General features: G+C 34.2%; 1 protein-coding gene across 1 annotated transcript; it reads right to left on the bottom strand.

Moving 5' to 3' along the window:
- Nucleotides 1-17,160: 17,160 nt before the first annotated feature.
- On the bottom strand, nt 17,161-22,350 carry LOC145051850 (Kinesin motor family protein). The gene is made up of 14 exons (XM_078999676.1): nt 21,923-22,350; nt 21,708-21,842; nt 21,182-21,265; nt 20,971-21,096; nt 20,816-20,875; nt 20,688-20,741; nt 20,397-20,585; nt 20,144-20,292; nt 19,914-20,063; nt 19,706-19,835; nt 18,703-19,629; nt 18,547-18,621; nt 17,731-18,453; nt 17,161-17,645 (listed from the first exon to the last, which is right to left on the bottom strand). Exons 1-14 carry the CDS (start codon nt 22,217-22,219, stop codon nt 17,400-17,402), a joined length of 3,345 nt encoding a protein of 1,114 aa, XP_078855802.1. The 5' UTR covers nt 22,220-22,350; the 3' UTR covers nt 17,161-17,399.
- Nucleotides 22,351-22,749: the final 399 nt, after the last annotated feature.

Raw genomic sequence — 22,749 nt, 5'->3', positions numbered from 1 at the left:
TTCCCTCTAAATGCGCTAGACATTTGGAAAAATTTAGAATGGTCAAATATTATAGCATTTGCAATCGATCCTATACCCGAAGCATATGGGACACGATGCATAATGTCTTACATAAAGATTTGATACTTTATCAATCTTCTGCCATAATATTTTATGTGCTACGTTCTCAAAATTCGAACTATGAAGAGGAATGCCATAATCACAATCAAAATTTGAGAACACACTATGTTTCCTTGACTAAATTATTAACATTCCACAACCTAAGCCTTTAGATTTGAAATGAAGCATAATATTCTCTCCCTTAATTATAGCAAAACAAATTTTCAACTCTTGCAACTTTTAAAGTATAGCTATTGTTTTCTATAATTAATATTGCGTTCAATACTTTCCATAATAATTATACAATCATAACATTTATGCTCCCACTATCATGATTATTATTATAAAACATAACGCTTATGCTCCCACTAGCTTTGACATGTATTCAGAAACAGCTTAACTTTCAGAAAAACAATACTAATCGAATCTCTTAAGTTCATGTTTCTAATACCTAATGCTTTGATAATCATTTATCTAAGCTTATACATTTTTCCCTTAGATAGCTCATATGTGTGTCTAAACAATTTAGACTAATTGCCAAATCTCACAATTCGAATCATGGAAAGGGATACTGTAACCATAATTGAATTTGAGAATACAATTTCCTCACAGTCATTTTCATGAAGGAGGGAATCTTATGACACTTAGATTTTAATGGTGTATGTATTCCTATCCATGTGAATTTGTCAAAACCAAAGTTTACGACAAATTCAAACTCATATGGACCGAACTTTCTTAATCTTGACTTCTTGCCTTATGGTAACACAGCTGCCCACCATGTCTTCCAAGTAGTTAAGCAGCTCACCTTTCCTATCAATGTACTTTCCATTGATCAAGGTCCTTGCCTTTTATGCATTCAAATGAGAACTCATAGAACTCACATGCATAATTAACTCAACTGGAATGGCACAGAAACAAAACAGTGTCAACACGATAGGTTGTAAACCTCAACTCGTGTGCTAGTGATGATCGATAAGGTTTATTTTGATTTGTTCTTGAAACCTTTCAAGACCATTAAGACTCCCACTGACTCCTTGACATATAAGATTCTCTTGTCAATAAACATTTCTTGACAAACAAATATTCAAGAGTTAGTGTAGTTTTTATCAAAACACTTCATAAATTGGTCCTAGTTGGTCTTTGTCTTATCCAAGACATCACAACTTTCCACATTTGATGAATGCTATAAACCTTCTTAATACTTTTCACTCAATGTCACAGTCTTAACTCTAAGACTTGTTTTGGAATGAAGTATGATTGACTTCTTGATTTAACCATTTCTTCAATTCTTGATTCCTCTTCTTAGACATACAATTGTACTAAGACTCACTTAGAGGATCAATTGAGATATGATTCTTAATCATTAAGACTTATCATAAAGCATAAAAGGTATTCTCCCTTCTTCTTAGAATGGAGAAACTTTAATCTTTCTGCCTACTTGATTCTTCTTATTCGTTCTGCTATTGATTTAAACTTTTTCAATCAATTCAGAATTACACTTAATCTTATAAGTATAATCATATTTACTAAACCTTTAGTAAATCATGACGAATTACTCTTATGGTGGACTTGATCAACACGCAACTTTGTGTACTCGGTCTCCTAGTCCTTCACTTGACACTTTGTCAATGAATTAGTTTAATTTCCAAGTATGAAATTTCTCATTCATCGTGCAACCAAGTTGCATGATTCCAAGTTTCTGTCCAATTAAAACTTGGGCGATGAGAAACTCTCCCTATTTGGTAAATTCTCGACATTTCCATAATTAAGAATCAAATCCATTATTGCTAATATTAGAAACATTCAAACATCAATTTTTCATATACGCCACTGCAAGGATAAATAAATAATATAAAATCAAAAATTTATTTTATTGTGGAAAAATCTGTCCTTACAACGCAATTCATTGAAAAAACTATGCTAATACATATTTCTTATCAATCTAATTCTAACTCTAAGTAGTAGCTCAAGAATCTAATCTTCAAGTAATGTGATCGAAATCAATTTCTTCACGGTTAGATTCTGCTCACTTCTTCCCTTAAGCTTCCTCTTTTTTCTTCGATCCTACAAAACATCAATTGTAATCTTATCACATTATGTATTAAGAATCTAGAATACGAGCTTAAAAGATTTAGTCAATGGATTTTACCAAAAGCAAAGCCATACGTTTTGACTCTCCCATCTCTTAGATCTCTTAGGTAAATAGGGCAGCTTCGTCTCCAATGCCCCTTTTCTTGGCAATAAAAGCAAATTGACTCTTTTGGAATAGGACATGGAACTACTTCAGACATTGCCTTTCTCTTATGATCAAACTTTTCGATCATAGCATGTCTTTCGTTGCCATTGTCTATATCCATAGAGGTCTTGAAGGCAGATTCACCAATCAACTTTGCTTTTCTATTGCGCCAAACCATTGCTGGTTCAGCAGCAATAAGCATATATGTGAGATCTATAAGGGTCACATCACAGTTCATCATATAGTACTCTCTTACGAACTCACTATACGAGTTAGGAAGTGACTGAAGAACCCAATCAACAGCCATCTCCTCACAGACAACGAATCCCAACATTCTTAACCTATCAATGTGTGACTTCATCCCTAGGACGTGTGCACACACCGACTTTCCTTCTTTATGTTTACTTGCCAAAAGGGATTGAGTGAGCTTGAACTTTTGAAGCCTTAGAACTTGTGGGTTAGGAGAATAATTGGAGGAGGTGGAGGAAGTGAAGCATGATCTCTTGTTCCTCGATCGAATCGTGGAATATCATCTTCATGCGGAATGCTTGTTCCACGGGATTTGGGAAGACCATAGTTGTCGCACTTTGACATCTACAAAACGGGAGAAACGAATTCAAGTTAGTTGATTGATTGAGTCCTTAGTAAATCACCCAAATGAGATACTAAGGCTAGGACCCAACACAATACGCTACAACCTAGAAAAGGGATGTCGTAATCTAGTTACAGAATATTTGAAGGTAAGTGAATGACGATTCACTAATTTCCACCATGAAAAACAAAAAAGAAATTTAAGTTTTAAATCTATGAAAACTCCTAGATCCTTTGAGATTCATTGAACATTTCAATGGCATGTTTAAATCTCGATATGCCCCTCTAGTTTGTGACTGGGATGCCGAGGATCACAAAGCGGGTGTGAATAACCATGCAAACTTACATGGTGCCCTCACATGTTACAGTCACCTATTCGATGTGCCGGTAAACCACACACGCTCCACCGAACTATGACAAACATTGAGTCACCCTTTGCTACCTTTGCTTAGAACCATTTAGTGTGCCGGTAAACCACACACGCTCCACTAACGTCTTCGCAAGGGCACAAAGTGTAATTTCATGGAATTGCATCAATTCACTTTTTCCTAAGTAACTAAGATTGGGAATTTGTAAAACATTTAGTTACTTTTGTACTTCATTATACTTATAATGGAAGGTTTTGTCCTATCCTACCCGTTCGGCTAACGACCATCCACTAGTCAAGAGTGCGGTGGGTAAGAGTGGATACCCATTCAATCGCTATTTTATATGCAATTTCCTTAAACACCCCTTATAGACAAACTTCGTGAATGAGGCATACTAACGGTAAGACTGACTTTTACTCATACATATATATAATGTTATACTTTTAATGATATATATAGTATAGGGTGTATTTTACACTTTTAAAATACTAGGTGGCCAAATTTAACGATTATACTTTTAATTCAATTAAATGTAAACCAAAACTTTTATGGATTTATTAAACCTCTTTTAATTATACACCTTAATTAATTAATAAAACCATAAGGGTGTGATTTAAACTTTTCAAAACAATACTAGGGTTTTAGAATTTAACATTCCTAAATTAAACCTTTAATCAACTTTTTAAATTCAAAAACTTGAGGACAAGTTTTGAAACATTTCAAAACATTAGGGTTTAGAATTTAAATATACATCAAAATTAAACTTTTAATCAAAATTTAAATTCCAAAAATTGAGGGCAAGTTTTGAAACCTTTTCAAAACATTAGAGTTTCAACTATTTAAATTTCAAAACTAGACCTTTGAGTTCAAATTTAAACTATAAAACCTAAAGGGGAAAATTGAAACTTTTCATAACACAAGGATCAAATAACAAATAATATAAATTAAACAATTAATTTCATTATTATCTATATTTGACCTAATTTCAATTTCTTGAAAATAAGTTACCCAATTAATACAAATAATCCAATCTTTATCATATAAGGAAGTTATTATCTAATCAATTGGTAATTATCTTTTGTTTAATCAAGGATATACTCATAAAAATGATTAAAACCAAATTTTAATGATCTAAAACAGATAAGGCAAGTATCCATGAGAAAAACAGCAAGAAATCCCGAAATCCCCTCTTTCTGACGCTCAAACTCGCCGAGTACCCATATGGACTCGCCGAGTAGGGGCCTACTCGCCGAGTCCACAATGGGACTCACCGAGTCCATCAGGCAGGCTCACAAAAATTGAATTTTTTAACTTGAACAAACATACAAGGCATCAATACAATAGAAACCAATCTAGGCTCTGATACCACTGATGGGTTTTAGTCATAAGAACATCCTATGTGCTCATACAAACCCTAATGCTTGGATCTAGGTTTCTCTATTGTACATGCAATTCATCCAAGACTATAATCCCTAGATCTAGCATATGATAATCAATATAACATATAATTAGGGTTTAGATCATACCTTGATTGTTATGTAGCAATAACAATCTCAAATCCTTCTTGTATTGACTTTAGAAAGCTTAGAGTCACAAATGTCACTCCTCTAATGGTTCACAAACACCAAGAGCAAGAGGATGAAGAGGAGGAGAGAAGGAGGCTGCCCAAAACGTGTGGAAACCCTAAGGATCTTGTTCACCACATTTTTAAGGCATAAGGGTTCTATATATAGTGAGGCTATTAGGATTATCTAACAAGGAAACCCTAATTTGGATGTTAAGCCCTAAGCAACCCACGGACTCCTTTCCTTAAAGGCCTTGGACGATTTCTAATGGGTTTCCCCATAGAATTCGTCCACTCCTTAATATAAGGCAATCCATAGTCCAAATTGCAATTATCTTATAATTACAATTCCAGTCCCTTAAGTTTAATTAATATCTTTTAGTCACAAAACTAATTACCAATTAATTCTTGACTAATATTAATTAAACAATATGATTTCTCTTTTAATATATTATTCCCATAATATATTAATAAATCATATTTAATCCTTTCTCTCCATAATTCATCCTATCAAGTTGCTTTGGTGAAGGCAACCTAAAAGGACCATGAACCACCGGGTCAAGTACATACCAAAATAGTTATGGACTTAGACACTAATCCAACACTAATTCCCTTGGGATTTGATTTTGCGATGAATAAGGTTTGATGGAGTGAGGGCTAGTCAAAAGCACCACCATCAAAGAAGCCTCCTTAGGCCGATATTGAGTTATGATTTTTAAAAATTTCCTTTAATTGTTAACTCCTACAGTGCCATATATCATCCTTTTGTTTCCTTTTCATTGGAGACATAACATGTCACCACTGTTGCCTATTGCCAGAAGCACCAACATCACTGTTTCTATTTAAAACACTAGCTTTTTGGGTTTCCGATCCTTGTATTTTAATAGTTTATCAAAGTATCGGGCTGGTCTTTAAAGTTTTCATTTTTGGAATGTTACCTCTATGTAAATTGTGTTAGAGAAAAAATGCTTTCAATTTTATGATTATCCTTTGGCATATGTCTGTTAAAAGTTTGACTGTGATTTATGAAGTTAGAATAGGATCACTTGTTCAAGAGCACCATGGCAGAATCTTGGTTTTCAAAGCTAATCTGAGGTCATGTTCATTCCCTTGATGTCCCATTAGGCCAAAACATCTCGAATCTCCTTCGACTTTGTTTGTTGTACAAATATGGTGGTGTTTATCTTGACACCGACGTGATAGTCTTGAAAACTCTCGAAATTAAAGAAATCAAACAGAGCAAATTGGTGATGTGGCAAGTGTGGTCAACAAATTAGAAAATTCAAAGTCAACATGGGGAAATTAGTCAACAAATGTCAATGTGGCAAATGGGTAACCGGGCTACTCCTTCACTTTGGCCAAAAGGACTTAATCGACCCGACAAAAAGGACGTGGTTCCCTCATAAAGCTATGAAAATAATTTAGGGACTAAATTGACCGACCCTAGAAAGTTCGTATGGGGGTTTGTGTCATTTCCCCTACATAGATGTCCTAAATTTATCAAAAAAGAATGTGTAACACCCGTTTATTTATTAAGTTAAATAAATAAATTAATGAATGAATAGTAGCCCTAAAATAAATAATTATATATCAAATGATGGTCTCGTAGAGCTAATTGTCACACTTTAAGAGATTGGGGGTTAAAAGTGTAAAATTCGGACTTAATTTGTAAGTATTAATGAAGGCAGGGACTAAATGGTAACTTTTGGGACTAAAATTGAAGAGATTTTGGAGGCTCAGGGGCTGAATGGTAATATGTGGATTTCTGTTGAAAAGAATTTGTAGAGGAAGGGCTACATAGTAATTATCGGGACTTGATTTGTAAGGGTTTTCTGAAGGAAGGGTTAGAAATGTAAAATATGGATCTATTTTGAATTAAATTGGAGCCGGAAGGATCATTTGGATCATTATGGCAAACTAGTGTGAGGAGCCGGTATATAAGGGTTATGAAACCCTAACCCTAGTCTTATTGTTCAGCCGTCACCTCCCCTTTGTGACTCTCACCAGAGCCACCTCCCCACCGCCAACTTCCACCCCGTCGTTTTCCAACCGCCGAGCACCATCGATTGTTGTTGATAACCTCCTGAGTTGAAAGCGCAGCTGCATCAGCGAAGATCAAAGGCGTGGCATCGTGGTGGTCGCCATTCGTGCTCCTCCCTCACCTTCTTTCCTACGCCGCCAGTCATCGAAGATGCGTCCATCGCCGGACGTTGTGACCTCTCTTGCCTGAAAAGCGGGCTATAGAGGAGCCACTGTCGCCATCTCTTTGTCTTCACTTCTTTGCTGTAACTACCGCCTGCCGCCTTTGTTGCTGCTTGCGTTGGAACCAACGGAAATCGCCGCCACCGCCACCTCACGGTCGTGGCTGCCATCTCAGAATTGTTGTTGTCGTTGCCAGGAGCCACCAGGTGGGTGGCTGGTGTGTGAACCACTCTTCAAAATGTGTGTGTGTGTGTTTTCTATGTGTGTGCGTCGTGAGTGGCTTGTTTGGCCGGAATATTAAGAACAACCACCGCCACCACCGTGAGGTGGTGGCTGCCGCCTTGAAACACCATGTGTCATAGTGATTTTGTGTGTTTATTTCGATTATTAGCCTTGTAAAATGTAATCTGAAATTTGAATAATAAAAGGAATTGAAAACCACCACCTTAGGTTGGTGGTTGCCGCCACCGACCGCCGTGTCGGGTGGCGGTGTGCTTGTCTTGTGAGCTGACTCGATTGGGGATGCTTGAAACCCTAATGGGCCCAAAGAAGCTCAAATGGACCCAATGAAGCTTAATGGACTCTAATGGACCCTAATAATACCCTAATGGGCTTAATGGTATTCTAGTAGGCTTAATAGGCCCAATAAAGCCCTAATTGACCTACAAGCCCAATAAATTATTAAATGGGCTAGTATTTGGGTTGGAAACCCTAATTAGGGTTTTGAAAATCCTAATTCCATCAAAACCCTAATTTGGGAAGTAATCGGGACACGCGGGGAATTATTTAATAACTTGAGATATTAAATAATAATCATTGGCAAAAAAATAATTAATCCAAGCAATATTTGACTTAATTGATTAAGTCCTTAGAGGATTAAGTCCTTAATGGGTTAAGTAGGAAACTTAACCCTAATCGTCATTTTATGTGAAACCCTAATTTCATTTGGGTTTATTATTGGGCCTTTCTATTGGGCCTAAATGATTGAGATAACAATGGACCATCCAAGAACAAGCAATTGAACTAGAATAATTTAATGGGCCTGGGGTATGGCCCATGTAAGGGGTTTGGGGCCAATTTGGAAAATTGGGCCATAGTTTGGGCCTTAATGATTATATAATGTTGGGCCTTAGAAGAAGACCGTATATAGGCTTGGGCCCAATTTGGAAAATTGGGCCATATGTGGGGTGTTGATTCCTAGTTGACTTTGGGCCTACGGATTGGGCATTGGGCTTGAATAAGCCAAGCTTGGGGTAATGTAGTAATTATCCAAAGTAAGTGTTTATGGTTATGTAGTGGGACCCAATTATTAATTGGGTTATGTTTTGATATTGACAGATCGTGAATCTGTCATCCAGCAGCTGTGGTTGAGTCAACAGGATTTCAGTAGTATGGGGTTGAGTCTACGGGACTTCAGCAGTGTAGCGGTGGGTCTACGGCCATAATGGCGGCCCACCGGTAGGAGTTGTGTGTTAGATGATTATCTTTGTGATATCATCTAGTTTTGCTACTACCTGATATGTTATATGCTAGCTTGATGTGTTATAGTAGTAAAGTTTAGTTGTTAGGACCGAAGGGTAGTCAGACACCCCAGATACGTCTGAAAGTATGTGATGTCATGATTATATGCTAGCATGATCTGAGATATGTGTTAGGGGTAGTAGGAGGGGAACAGTCCCCGAGTTCGGTTGTTAGGACCGAAGGGTAGTCAGACACCCTAGATATGTCTGATAGTATGTTATGTTATGATATGTGATAATAGTAGTGGTAGGGGTGAAACAGTCCCCGAGGTTTAGTTGTTAGGACCGAAGGGTGGTCGGCACCCCAGAATGGCCACACGGGTAGGACGGCACCCCAGAATGGTCGTACCAGGTAGGTCGGGCACCCCAGAAATGCCTGACAAGTATGGTATGTTATATGATTGTACAGTATGTATGCTATGTGATTGCATGGTATGTGGTATGATGGGGGAACTCACTAAGCTTCGTGCTTACGGTTTACAGTTTTGGTTTCAGGTGCTTTGTTTCAAAGGAAAGGAGTCGGCTTGATCGCAGCGCATCACACTATGTTTTCCTCACATGAGATCTTTGGGGATTACACTCTGATATGGTTTTATGATAATATGTTTTGATTACTAACACTTTGGTTTGACACGAGATATTACTATGAATGTTTTTATACTGATGGTTTTATGTAATAACTTATTTAAAAATGAAAATTTTGCCTTGAATTTTGGGATGTTACATAATGGTTTTATTTAGAAAATGGATAATGGCTTGAGAGGGTAACATATTTTGGTTGTTGGTCATATTTGGTCACTAAAATGAAAATTGTTATATCAAATCATCACCAAAGAACCTCATCCTCTAGGTATAAAAACCGAAACAAAGATTAACATACAACTGGAATCATAGGCATTTCACTAGCGGAGATGTATTGAATATTCCCAGCAATAGAATCTGACACTAAATGGCAAAAGATTAAAATATTTTGAATAATTATTACAAAAACACATACCACAAATCTAATCATATCACTGGAAGTACCATAGACAGAAAGGTCGTGTAATAGAGCAATTTTGTAGTCATGGAAAGTGAGATCATCAAAGGAATTAGGAGAAATTAAGCAGTTCCAAAGGTAAGAGTGAGAAGAAACAACAAACTAGAGTCACAATTAGATGAAAATCAATACTAAGGATTACTTTGATTAGATGTCGATCTGGAACCAAAGCCAATTCAATGAGATTCAACAATAACATTTGTAATCAGATACAATTCTCGAAGTCAATTAAATTGACGACCTAGAACAAAATTAAAGAAAAAATCAAGTCGATTTAATTTACAAGAAAAAATCACGTAAAACAAAAAAAAATCACAAACCTGAGTTGTTTCTTACGTTGCAATCAGTGTATCATGATGACAAGAGACTCATGAAACATGAACTATCAGAATAAACCTTGTTTCATGAAATCACGAAATTTTATTAGGAAGATACGTTTTCAACATATCATATCATGTAACGCTCGTAGATCTGGGCTAGTCAATTTAGAGATAATGAGCATCAAAAATGATTTTTTGATGGAAGATTATTTAGGAGTAATCTTAACCAAGTTGTAGAATATGTCACAGGGGTTCCGTGCATATAAAGAATGCCGAAATCCGAGTTATAACGAAGAAGTTATGGTCCGATGAAGTTTCGCGACAAAACCGACACGACACTACGCGACGTAAATAGTGAATTTACGATAAATGATTTTTGGCCTGAGTGATCTAAACAAAAGTTGTAGTATACGTTAAACCGAGAGCGTGCATAAAAGAACGCCCAAATCTGACTTCGTATGAGGAAGTTATGATTTTTCTAAGAGTTGGCCTAGCAATGGATGACCCGAAACTCAAATTTTAGATCGAGCGGTTTTTGGCCAACGCGACCTAAATGAGAATTGAAGATCTCATAAATAGGAAGTCAACGACAAAAAAATAGACAAAAATGGAGTTCGTATGTAGAAGTTATGAATTTTACGCAGACATTTAACAATGTAATCACCTTCTACTGTTAAATTTAAGATCGCTCGAGAATTAGTCGACAGAGTCAAAAGGAAAGTTGTAGATCTTACTTTTACCTACGCGTTTATATAAAGAACGTCAAAAACGGAGCTCGTATGCGAAAGTTACGGATTTTAAAAGTCGGAAGTGTGTTGTGCGAAAATGGGTGATGTGGCACAATCTTGGCCATTGCTTTCTCCCCAAGTATTGTCACCAGATGGTGACATGTGGCACCAAGTTCAGCCATATTTCACCCTATAAATAGAACCTCTCTCACCCTCATTTTCTTCACACCTTTCCCATTCTTTTTTCTCTTTACACTCTCTTTAAACCTCCTAAAAACTCCCCTAGTGCTAGAAGAAAGCCCCGGAGCACTCGACGACTCCGAGAAGAAGAGCTTTCAGCTCGGAAGTTCTGCCCCTGCAGAGCCCGACTTCTAGCCAAACCCCCTCGTAGGTAAGATACGCCTACCTAATTTTTAATATAGCTTTTATTTAAATATAGTAACGTTATTAGGACCTTATAATAATTATTTGAGCTATTATTATGGGTTATATAAGTATTGTTATAATATCATTTTAACCACTCACGGTACGGAGAATCCGATTTGAAGGGCCGTCTGGGTTGTTGGATTTTAGAAGTGCTATATGCCAAAATGATTCTGCCCTCCGGTGTTTCATGTTTGGCCCATGTCTGTACATGAAGAGTATTGTTTAACGCTTATATAATAGTAATAATAGCTAGACTATTAATTAGACTCGTTGAACATTAGACTAAACTCTAGTGGAAATGATACTAGGTTTTGTCAACGGAAATTTGTTTTAAAGTAAACGAAGTGCTGTCCGAGTACCGAGTCACCACCTTTGCAGGTGAGTGCATAGTTACTTTCATCTTACATATAGATATGAAATATTTTATATAAATTACGTGCTATGTGTGTATACTGTCTGAATACTTGTTGTCTATGTTGGATGAAATGGTTTATACATGTTTTAAATGATCTAAACTGTATATGTCTTTTATATCTACAAAATATGTTGGGTAAAACATGGGTATATTAGAGGTGAGATAAATGATGAGCGATGAAATATGAGATAAATGATGAGCAATGAAAGATGAGATGAATGATGAGCAGTGATATATGAGTGATAAATTATGGTGTGAAGCGATGAGCCAAAGCGATGAGCCAAAACGATGAGCCAAACGATGACCCAAGCGATGGCCCCGTCATCTAGCAAAGTATGGATGACAACCACGGACTATTTTAGATAGTCTAGTGGAACACTAGCAGACTCACAACCTGTAGGTGTTGTGAACGATGTGTTCACCTGGTGTACTCTAAAAACCCATTGACATGTATTGCGAGTGAACTCTCAAAAACAATACTGTCAATAAACGAGATAAACCCTGGCGACTATGCATACTTAGTGTCGATTCCTTAGGAATGAATGAACGAGGAATAGCTGAATCTTAGGGTAGATCCTTAAGAGTAAAGAAGATAATAGGGATGGGTAATTGAGTTGATTGTTTGATGTTTAACATAATAATTATATTATTGTGGGTTGAAAACCCTATGTACTCACCAGGTTTCCCACCCTGACCCACTCAAGCTTATTTGTATCACAGATGTCAATATGAAGCTACTTTACACTGAGGGATTTAAAAAAGATGTAGATCACTAGTGTATATGAATGTAAGTTATGTTTATGCTTATGTTTCTGTATTGACGATGACATCCCAAATGTTTTAAAATGAATGAAAATACATTTCTTCGGAAATGCTTTGATAACGTATTTATCATGTTTTTTTTCCTGGGAACAAATTCTGCAATATTTTTATTAAAAGAGACACTTTGATTTTTATAAAGCATAAACAAAATCGGTCTTTTTCTGACTGTTAAAATGGGGATGTCACATATCACGTAGCCAATATTTTTCATGAACAACCTTAACAAAACGATGCAGTTTAGAATGTTTAGTACGTAAGGTTATATGGAGCTGTAATGTATATTCCCTTTTCACACACACACATATATATATATATATATATATATATATATATATATATATATATATATATATGAGAGAGAGAAAGAGAGAGAGGAGAGTTCAATTGAGAAAAAAAGGTCGAGAATAAGGGAATCATTCTCAATCACACATTTATTTTGCCGCAAAACAGTTAGGCGTACCAGCGGAAATTGATAACGGATAGACATGTGTTTCCAACCAAACATGTTTCCTTAAACTATTCTATTCATTATCTTAATATACACAAAAACATACTTTTTTTGTTTTTTTGATTTTTAGAAAGCTAATCATTATCTTAATATACACAAAAACATACTTTTTTTTGTTTTTTTTATTTTTATCGAAAAATTATTTTAAATATATCAAAATTCATAATTTTTTATTCTCTATATATAGACATCCATATTGATATAGTTTTAAGATAAAATAAAAAAAAATATTTTTTTAGACTTTCAACTCTCGTTATTCATAAATGAATAAAAATTTATCAGATTTTTATTACAATACATTCGTTATTCACTTATGAATAAAATGTATGCTTAACTTTTTTTATTGTTTGAGTATCGTTCATATATGAATATAACACGTAATAAAATTTTCTTATTTAAAGTATATTTTTACATCACCTTTCATCATATACTATAGAATTATATAGTTAAAATAATAACTTTTACCATATTATTATTTAATATTTCTACTTTGAAACAAAATGTTAGTAGTAAAACAAACATATAGTTAACATATTAGTTTTATTAAACATTATAGTTGAATTTTTAAGTCATTGTGATATATACAATTATTTGATAATTTTATAAACCGTTTAAAATTGTGTAATTACATATCAAATGAATGATAATATAACGTGTAACAAAACGTATGAACAAAAATATGAACTGAAACTTTTAGTAACATAAAAATAGAAAAACATCTATTAGAACATTTGTATTAAAAAAGATATATATATATATATATATATATATATATATATATATATATATATACACAACGAATAATAAAAAATATGAAAGATAAACACTATAACTTTTAATAACATAAAAACACTAAAACATATATTATAACATTTATATTAACACTTCATATTTAAATCATAAATCTCTTCAAATACATTAATGTTTTTAATGAGCAAAACTTTACAATCTTATAAAAGAAAAGAAAATAAAAAATTATTAGTGATTACTAATTAATAATCATAACTTAAAAACTCTTGAGTTTTAACTAATAAATATACATAAATTAGAAAACTCTTGAGTTGTAGTGTGAGTTTCAAATGGATGCGATACTTGGAATTGTATTATTATTATTATTATTATTATTATTATTATTATTATTATTATTATATTCTAAATAATTGGTTTTGATGCATCATTTTAATCCCTTCAATTATTAAACATAAATATATTTAATTATAGATTTATAACGTACATAGGTGTATATACATGTTAAACAAATCACATAATATATATATATATATATATATATATATATATATATATATATCGTAAATGTCATATGTAATTCTTGTGGTAGTAATATAGATAAATTACTTTCATATGAAGAACATATGATGATAAGTCTATCATAATTACATATCAAATGTTCAAAATTATGTTATCTTTTAAATATTGTCTTTTAAATATGTTATGTAGGATAACCCAACAAAAAAATAATATAAAATAAACATAATCAAAATAGAAAAACTACAATCAAATAAATAAGAGCATTGGGTGGTTGAATATATAAATAAAGATGTTACATAAACATACATTTAAATCAAAAGAAAAAACTAACATCCGTCAACTTTGCTCAAACAAAAAAACCTATATCAATTTTATGAATATTCTTTCTTCATTTAACACCATTCAACCATAGAAACTTGATGATAATTATTCACTAACCTTCATTCAAAATATTTTTCTTGAAAAAGAAGAATAAAAAATATATTCCAAGCAAAACATTGATGTCTGGAGAGTCACATTCAAGATTGAGTAATACACACAAATCACATATAAAGATTAAATGAGAAACTGAATATAAAAAAGAATAGAAAAACTTCATTTGTTTTGGTTGAAAGAAAAAATCATATTACAATTACCATCGATGCGACATAACTCATTTATTCAAATCATCATATTTGGATTGTGAATGCTTCAACTATATGAAAACTTTTGAATCACAATATCTTCAAATCCTTCTTACATGTAAGGTTTTATATAACACAAAAGACACAAAAGATTGATCTTTTTATAGTAAACTTTTCACTAAATGCTAATTAAACATAATATAAGTTATAAAACTTTTGAGTGTTAAATCATAATTAAGAAAACTTTTGAGTTGCATTACTTAAAAAAAAAGGGTTTCAAATGAATGTGGTTTGAGAAAGTTAAAAAAAAGGGTTTCAAATGCATGAGATTCAAGAAAAATGTTAGCTTTATAAGTATGTATGATGATATTTATTTATCCTAATAAATAAATATCATTTTGCCAAATATCATCTTCTCATTCAATTTGCCACATGTAATTTTGTAAATTTTTTTGATTAAATTTAAATCCACATGTCATTTTGTGGTTTTTTTTGAATTAAATCAATTAATATGACACATAATACTAAATTTATATATGTAAAGTATTAAATACATTTAATGTGATAATAAATACAAAGAATCTTAAAAAATATATATGATATATTAAAATACATTGAATATGATAATAAATTTAATGAATATGACAAAACAATCATTGATATTATGGATGATCTTCTTAATAGTGATTCTATTTATTCATTAGAATATGTCTATTTATTTTGAAAATTTATTTTAAAAAATTCTTAATATTTAAACTTTGATATATTTTTTTTAATCAACCCGTGTAATACACGGGTTTCACACCTAGTATATGAATAAAACGTGTATTAGTTGTCGTCATATTTGATATTCATATATGAATAAAACATTTATCAGATTTTTGTTATAGTTAATTTGCTATGAATAAGTAGTATAAATGATACTTAAATTGTAAAAAAAATTAATTATATTTTTTTTATTCATAAGTGAATAACGAATGTACTGTAACAAAAATCTAAGGTATTTTATTCACTTATGAGTAACGATAGCTGAAACTATAAAAAAATAATTTTTTTTTAATTTATCTTAAAACTGTAGCAATATGGATGTTCATTTATAGAGAATAAAAAATTATGAATTTTGATATATCTAAAATCATTTTTCGATAAAAATAGCTCCTTAAAAATTAAAAAAACGAAAAAAAACTATGTTTTTGTATATATTAAGGTAATGATCAACATAGTTTAAGGAAACATGTTTTGTTGGAAAATACATGTGTATTTCTTTCCCATTTCCGCCGGTACGATGGAGACTTTTGCGGCAAAAAAGAAAAAAAAAGTGGCTGAGAATGATTCCCAATTCTCAATATTTTTTATTTTTCTCAATTGAACTTACCTACATACACACTTGAGATCAACAAAAATGCAATGACCGGTCATAATATATATTTTATTATGGTACCTTTTTGTAGCCACCATATCCTCCTCTAGTAGTTCACGCCACTTATGTAGATAACTTCGCACAAAAGATTCTTTTATTGTATATGCTTCATGTTGAGTCAAACCCTATGATTTGATGAGTCAAAATGAAAACTCATGTTCACCACTAAGTATGTTGGCGTCGATGGTCTGAGTGTGTGTTTCCACTGATGATCTCAAGATGGGGGTGAATAACTGAAGGCGCTTGCGCTACAAAATGGTGATCTTACTTTGTGATAAGGCTTGATCTTTCAAGTCAATATAAACAATCTAAGCTTAACATAAAAAACTCATTGATCTTAGTATTTATGCAATGCGAAGTTTTATTCTTATTAGTCTTTTGTGTTCTTGTAACCTCTAAGTTTCTAAGTGAAAATTATCTTTGAGAGTGTATTCTTAATCAGAGTTTGTTCTCTGATTAAACTCTCTTGTTTATGATTATTTTACATTATTCATGTTTCATAAAAGCTTACTCTTGCAATCAAAATGGCATCCTTTTCATCAAACACTTACCCGTTCTCATCCCATTCAATCTACAAATGCCCCCTTTGATTAAATCATGATGTGGTTAAGGAAAACATGCTTGAAACCATCACAAGATTTCCAATTTGTAAAGTTGTAGAAGAAGAATGTCAAAACTTAGTATAAACAATCTAAGCTTAACATAAAAAACTCATTGATATTTATGCAATGAGAAGAAGAAACCATGGAATGCTTTGTCATATGATACTTTTTTTTTGCCTACTTAATAAATGACATGAGAAAGAACAAAATAACAGTAAAAATTTCAAAGCTGTGGATTTTCATAGCATGTTTGGAAATCTCAAAGATTATGAGATCACCTAAGAAAGTTCTACGCGGATGATAGGTAAAATGATGAGCGAAATTTTTAATAAAACAAATGTTATCGTGAATATTAAACGACATAAATTTTCATTAAAACAACTCATGACATTAAAACAAATGTTATCGTGAATATTAAACGACATAAATTTTCATTAAAACAACTCATGACATGATAACAATTGAATGAAAGCAAATCAAGTGATTTGACTTTGTAAAATAAGATGAGAAAGCAAAATGTGCATAGTATAAGAATTCGATAAACAATCTCTTGTCATCAACAAACCACTATAGGTGGTTGACAAGAACAAATATTAATGAATCAAGATACAATCAATCTTCAAAAGCAACTAAACAAGAATGGTGACTTAATAATGATCTTGATATATGGCTCCAAATTCTTGCCTCCATGCCTGATCATCCTCCTCATTCTCATTCTCATGAGATTTCACGTCCGAGTCTTCCCTATACAAAGGTCTCAATGCGGAATCAGGCAAGCGGCTCCCAGCAAGATACTGTTTCATTGTAATCATCTCCATCTTGTGCTTTCTTTTCTGTTTATCCATTTTTTTCTTTAACTTATCACTCTCTTCCTGAACATTTCCCAAATTTTCCTGCACACAGCAGCACAATGAAAAGAATGAATGATTACAAACAAAAAGGTGAAATTTAAGAGAAAGCGAATGAGGAAGTAAGTACCTGTGCAATGGAAGCTGCTTCTTCTGCTTCTCTGAGCCTAACAAGAAGTTCACCAGCAGCATGAACAGCTTCAGCAGTGTCTCTAAGTTGCATTTTTAGGGTTCGATTCTCCTTCTTCAACAATTCCCTTTCCTTCTCCCTCTCAACTCTCAAGACAGAAAGCTCTGCAGCAAGAGACTTTGAAAAGCGCTTCCCATGGCCTTTAGCTCCCGCTTTTGCAGCCGCTCTTTTCACTTCGGCTATCCCCTCCATAATCAACCGATGCTTTTCAGCCAACTCGTTGTACTTCTCTTGTAAATCAGCATAATGCTCCACCATTTTACCATGTCCAAGGATGGATCGCATGAGGGCGTCGTCCAATTCTTCGCTGCATTTCTTCTCCAATCTCAGCTCCATTTCCACCTTCTCAGCACGCCGCCGGTTGGCCTCCAGGTCAACTCTCAGTTCATCGGTCAAACAGATCCATTCGCTCTCCATCTCCATCCACCTTTCCCTTTCCTTCTCAACTTCTTCAATGCTTTCTTTATTACTTGGAAGAGGATACACACCGCTTTTTCTCAGTTGGAGCGATTGTGACAAAAGAGAGGATGACATTGATTTGTTGTTTACTTTTACTGGCGACTGCTGGAGTTTGCTTCTTAATGTTTTGATTTCTTCCAGAAGCGATTCCTTTTCGTTGGTTTCTTCTTCTATCATCTCCGGTTCTTCATTCCAACTCAGAAGCTGAGAAAATACCATAAAATAAAATAAAAAAGTTTCAATAATATAATTTCACAATTTTGTCCTTGTATTTCTCAATTTCATGATCGTCTCTACCTTTGCTACACTGTTACGTGAAATCTTCCCATTTCGAAGCTCATCAAGCGGTGATAATACTTCGCCTTGCGATACCTGGAAGTAAAACATCAAGAGTTAGAGAGAGAATTCGGGAAATTAATATATCTTTGATAAAAAAAAAGAAAGAAATCTTACCAAATTATTCAACCTCTCAATCTCTGCTTTTTGTTCCATGCATAGATTTTCAAGATCTTTCACTTTCTTCATGCTTTCTGAGGTCCCTGGAACAATCCATGTCTTCAAGCTGTCCTGGACATCATCACAGGATGCTTTTTGCTGGCAGGTCGAGCAGATGTATTCTTTGTCTTTTGTCTTGGTTGCCAAGTGATCAAACGATAATGCAACCAATGATTTATTTAACACAGAGTTGCGTTGGTGGTTGTCGATAATCTCCAGGCCTCTTTGAAGACTAGCAGCTAACGATTCAGTGGGACCCCCACCCCCACCCCCAAATATTTTGCTTGATCGTAAAGAAGACCTAATTTGATTGCTTATCCTCAGTGACTCATGCGTTACATTTGAACTGAACTTCAAACTTTCCACAACATTCTCTTCTTCACTTGTGGGCAATTGGTTTGATTTTGATGAGAAAACCACGCTCTTTCTCATGGTGTTACCAATTTTTGGGGATTCTGACAACATCGGACCACTGAAAGCATCAGAAGGCCTGCCAACACTGATAGAGAGGCTATCATGTAAAGGATTGCTCTCAGGTTCTTCTGAATTGGTTTCTTCAGCTTCGCTTTCTTCGTTACAACTTGCATACTGTTCGCTCTCACAACCACCCATGGAGAAAAAACGTGTGCCTCTGCTCTCGGAGGTTTCTTGAAATTCATCATCACAAGAACTATGCAACATATCGAGCTGTTGTCGCAAGTCTCGAACATCGTGCTCATCGATATGCAATTCTTCTTTCGAATCATTGTCGATTTGTGGGAGGATCAATGAACGATTAAGGCTTACTCTCAGTTGATTCAAGCTTTGGCGAACGCTTCCACCTTTAAAAATCGTGCTCGATCCAATAGAGTAACTAGTATCTGATTTTGCCCTAATCAGCTCTTCCTGAAATCAACAAATCCAACTCAGTTAGTTAATCAGAAAGCAGTTAAGGTTTTATTTTATAAGAGGGTACACGTACCTTCAGTTCACGAATTTGATCAGTGAGATCATTAACATCATCTTCTGTTATTTCGTTTACAACCGGATTATTGTGTATAAGTTTTGCTCGGTGTCCAAATCTAAGTGTGCTTATGGTTTCAACAGAACACCTGTATTTCCAGAAATTGTTATTATGATATAGTCAAATAAAGGCCAGTTTCCAGATCAATCTAGTGATGAGTACATACTTTTCATCTGGGGAAACGGCACATATAACAGTAAGCTTTGAGTTGCCTCCAAGTGATTCTCTCAGCAAATGAGTCAAACAGGAGTTGTTATATGGGATGCTCCTGGATTGTTCAGACTGATTTGTCCCAGCAAGGATATTAACCAAGTTTCTGCACAATGCAAACAACATGAGTAACTGGAAGCAACCAGTGATTTATCACACACAGTACAAGAAGAAACTGAGCCATACCCAAGTTGTGATATGGACTTTCTCACAAATTCTCCTTCCCTGACACACTCTCTACTAACATCATTGCTTTTGTTCTTTTCAAGTCCAGCTATATCCACAAGGGTAATCCTGCTTGTCTTTGAACTACCAAAATGCTTAGAAGCATTACCCTGATAAATGGCAGTTTGGTTACAGTTAGGATTCCGTTGTAAACACAATATGGCTTATTGTTTTAAACCACAGATAAAGTTATGAACTTGGAAATTCAAAGTACCTTGCACCAAGACTCGATGACACATGTAAACACAATATGAGATCTTGAACTTTTGGAGTTTATACTTGTTGCTCCAACCTTTCTATTAGATAGTCCCTTGATCAGAATTTGAGTAACGTCTTCATAGCTTGTCACATACTCCTCACTCAGATTCTCAACATAAAACCCGTGTTTAGCATCATCTTTTATCTGAAATAATTTGACTTGTCACATTACAATCACAAAAACAAGGAGTAACAGGAATATAATACATCAATGAAAACACCAAAAAGATAAGATCTTAATACCCACCTCTAGGTTTCTCTGGGTTGGATCGAGCAAATCTCCAATTTGTTCGTTATATATCTGCAGACAATAAAGTCATCACTTGTTTCAAAGTTAAGAACAGGACCAATGAAAGGCAGCCATGAAGCACCTACCTCGAGGAAAGAGCATCGGCACTGATAATTTAATTGTTTACCCTCTGCTTGATCTTGCTCCTGAAATGAAAATCAAGATTGCAATCATAATGAGTATTCCACGAGATCCTACACCTTATTTTGTATACATCAAGGATGAAAAGAAGTCTGCTTACTCGTTGGATTTCGGCAAACAGCATCTGGAAGATGCGTGGAACAATCCCTTGGTTACCATTGGCTGATTGATCTTCAACCATTGCACTTGGTGGACCCCACAACGTGTAAGTTTTTCCACTGCCAGTCTGAAAGACACTAGCAATCAATGGAGATATTGCAACCAAATAGTTTCCATCAAAAACAGTGTTACCAAAAAGTCTAATACAGTACCTGTCCGTAAGCCAAGATTGATGTGTTGTAACCAGCCATAGCACTCTTAACCATTGAGACACCAACTAGTTTAAATACATCCTCCTGTCATAGCATCAAACAGCTTATAACTCGATAAATTGTTTATTCTTTTACCCTTCCTCCAAGTAAAAAAAACGAACACACTTAGTATTGTTCTTTAATAAATCAATGTGCGTTTCTTAGTTGCTACAGGTTCATGATTACTCATAACGTTTGATGTTAACATACCTTAGAAAATCTCATCAGTAATGTAACAACATATGAATTCTGTGTGGTTAATAGAAACGATCATATGTAGTATTGTAGTGCACAATTTAATCCAACATTATTCACTACTCAATAGGAGAATGCTTAAGAAGTCAATGTGCATATTTTGTAAAACTATCAAAAGTAATATAAGAAGCTCACCAATTATGCACACGGTTAACAGAAACACTTATACAGAGCACACATTTTTATCAAACATATTTAACAATTCAACAAGGGACTCGGCAATTCTACGAACCTGACTAGATTTGGAGTCGAGGACTGCATCCAAAGTAAACTTTCGATCGCCCACGGAAACTGAATCTTCAGAAACTTTTCTGACAGTATAATCTCCTTTTTCGTGAGAATTAGGAGGTCTAATCCTCGCTATAACCTATCAAATTAACCCCATAAATAAACACTGTTTCAGATATAGTTTCTAAAAAAACAAAACAACACCGAATCAATTTGTACCTTAACAGGTGGATCTTGATGCGAGGGTACTTCTGCGTTTTGCTGCGTTTCCAATTCAGTGGCTTTTTTGCCTGGAACCGAGACGTTTCCCGTTGATTCCTTTACAATCGAAGGTAGTTCACAAACATGAATGTTCGGATCTTCTGGTGGGACGTTTTCACTGTTGAATCGAGATAGCTTAGGGTTTGAAGTCATCTTGTGCTTTACAGATCCGGATCTAGGAAGTAGGTTTCTAATTGAAGAAATAGAAATACTTCCCGATGAACGATGCCGTGAGTTCCCTGCGTTAGACTTCATACTTGTCTTCACTACACGATGATCGGAGATTCAGTGCGTGTTAGTGAAGCAGATGGGGGGAGCGTTTGAGTTCAAATTCGAAAAACGGTGCAGAGGGGGAAAGAAGAGAAAATCGGCGTTGTTTTGGGAAATGACCGTTGTCTATTTATGTGTACAGATAGGCTTTCCACAATCCACATGCTGTTTTAAAAAATTACTATCTTGCCCTCGTTTCTAGCCGTTGCACTGAGATCCGGCCCGTTGGGGGCTTAAGTGCTTAACTCATGAAAACTTTGGTTGTGCATTATTGAATCCCTATTTAATAAAAGAAATATATTTAATCTTCTTTTGCCTTTTTCAAAACTTTCTAATTAATATCATCTCACTTGTTAATTTATTGATTTTTCATTTCAAATTTAAAATTTTAAAACTTTTCATTCTAATTACATTAAATTAATAATATTAAAGTAAAAGTTTAAAATAAAATTAATATATATTATAAGGTCATATATTTATTTAAATCAATAATTATAGTTTTATGTAATTAAAAA

This window comes from Lactuca serriola, chromosome 5 (genome assembly GCF_051521515.1).
Source record: "Lactuca serriola cultivar US96UC23 chromosome 5, Lser_US96UC23_V15, whole genome shotgun sequence".
Classification (NCBI taxonomy): Eukaryota; Viridiplantae; Streptophyta; class Magnoliopsida; order Asterales; family Asteraceae; genus Lactuca; species Lactuca serriola.
This window is presented reverse-complemented; position numbering and strand designations above follow the sequence as displayed.

What these genes read in the sequence shown, in the direction of transcription:
- LOC145051850 (XM_078999676.1), bottom strand. Translation starts at nt 22,219, where the DNA reads ATGAAGTCTAACGCAGGGAACTCACGGCATCGTTCATCGGGAAGTATT. An exon ending in ATCAAGATCCACCTGTTAAG is followed by an intron (nt 21,843 to 21,922) that starts GTACAAATTGAT and finishes TTAATTTGATAG; the next exon opens with GTTATAGCGAGGATTAGACC. An exon ending in TGTTTGCCGAAATCCAACGA is followed by an intron (nt 20,876 to 20,970) that starts GTAAGCAGACTT and finishes TTTTCATTTCAG; the next exon opens with GAGCAAGATCAAGCAGAGGG.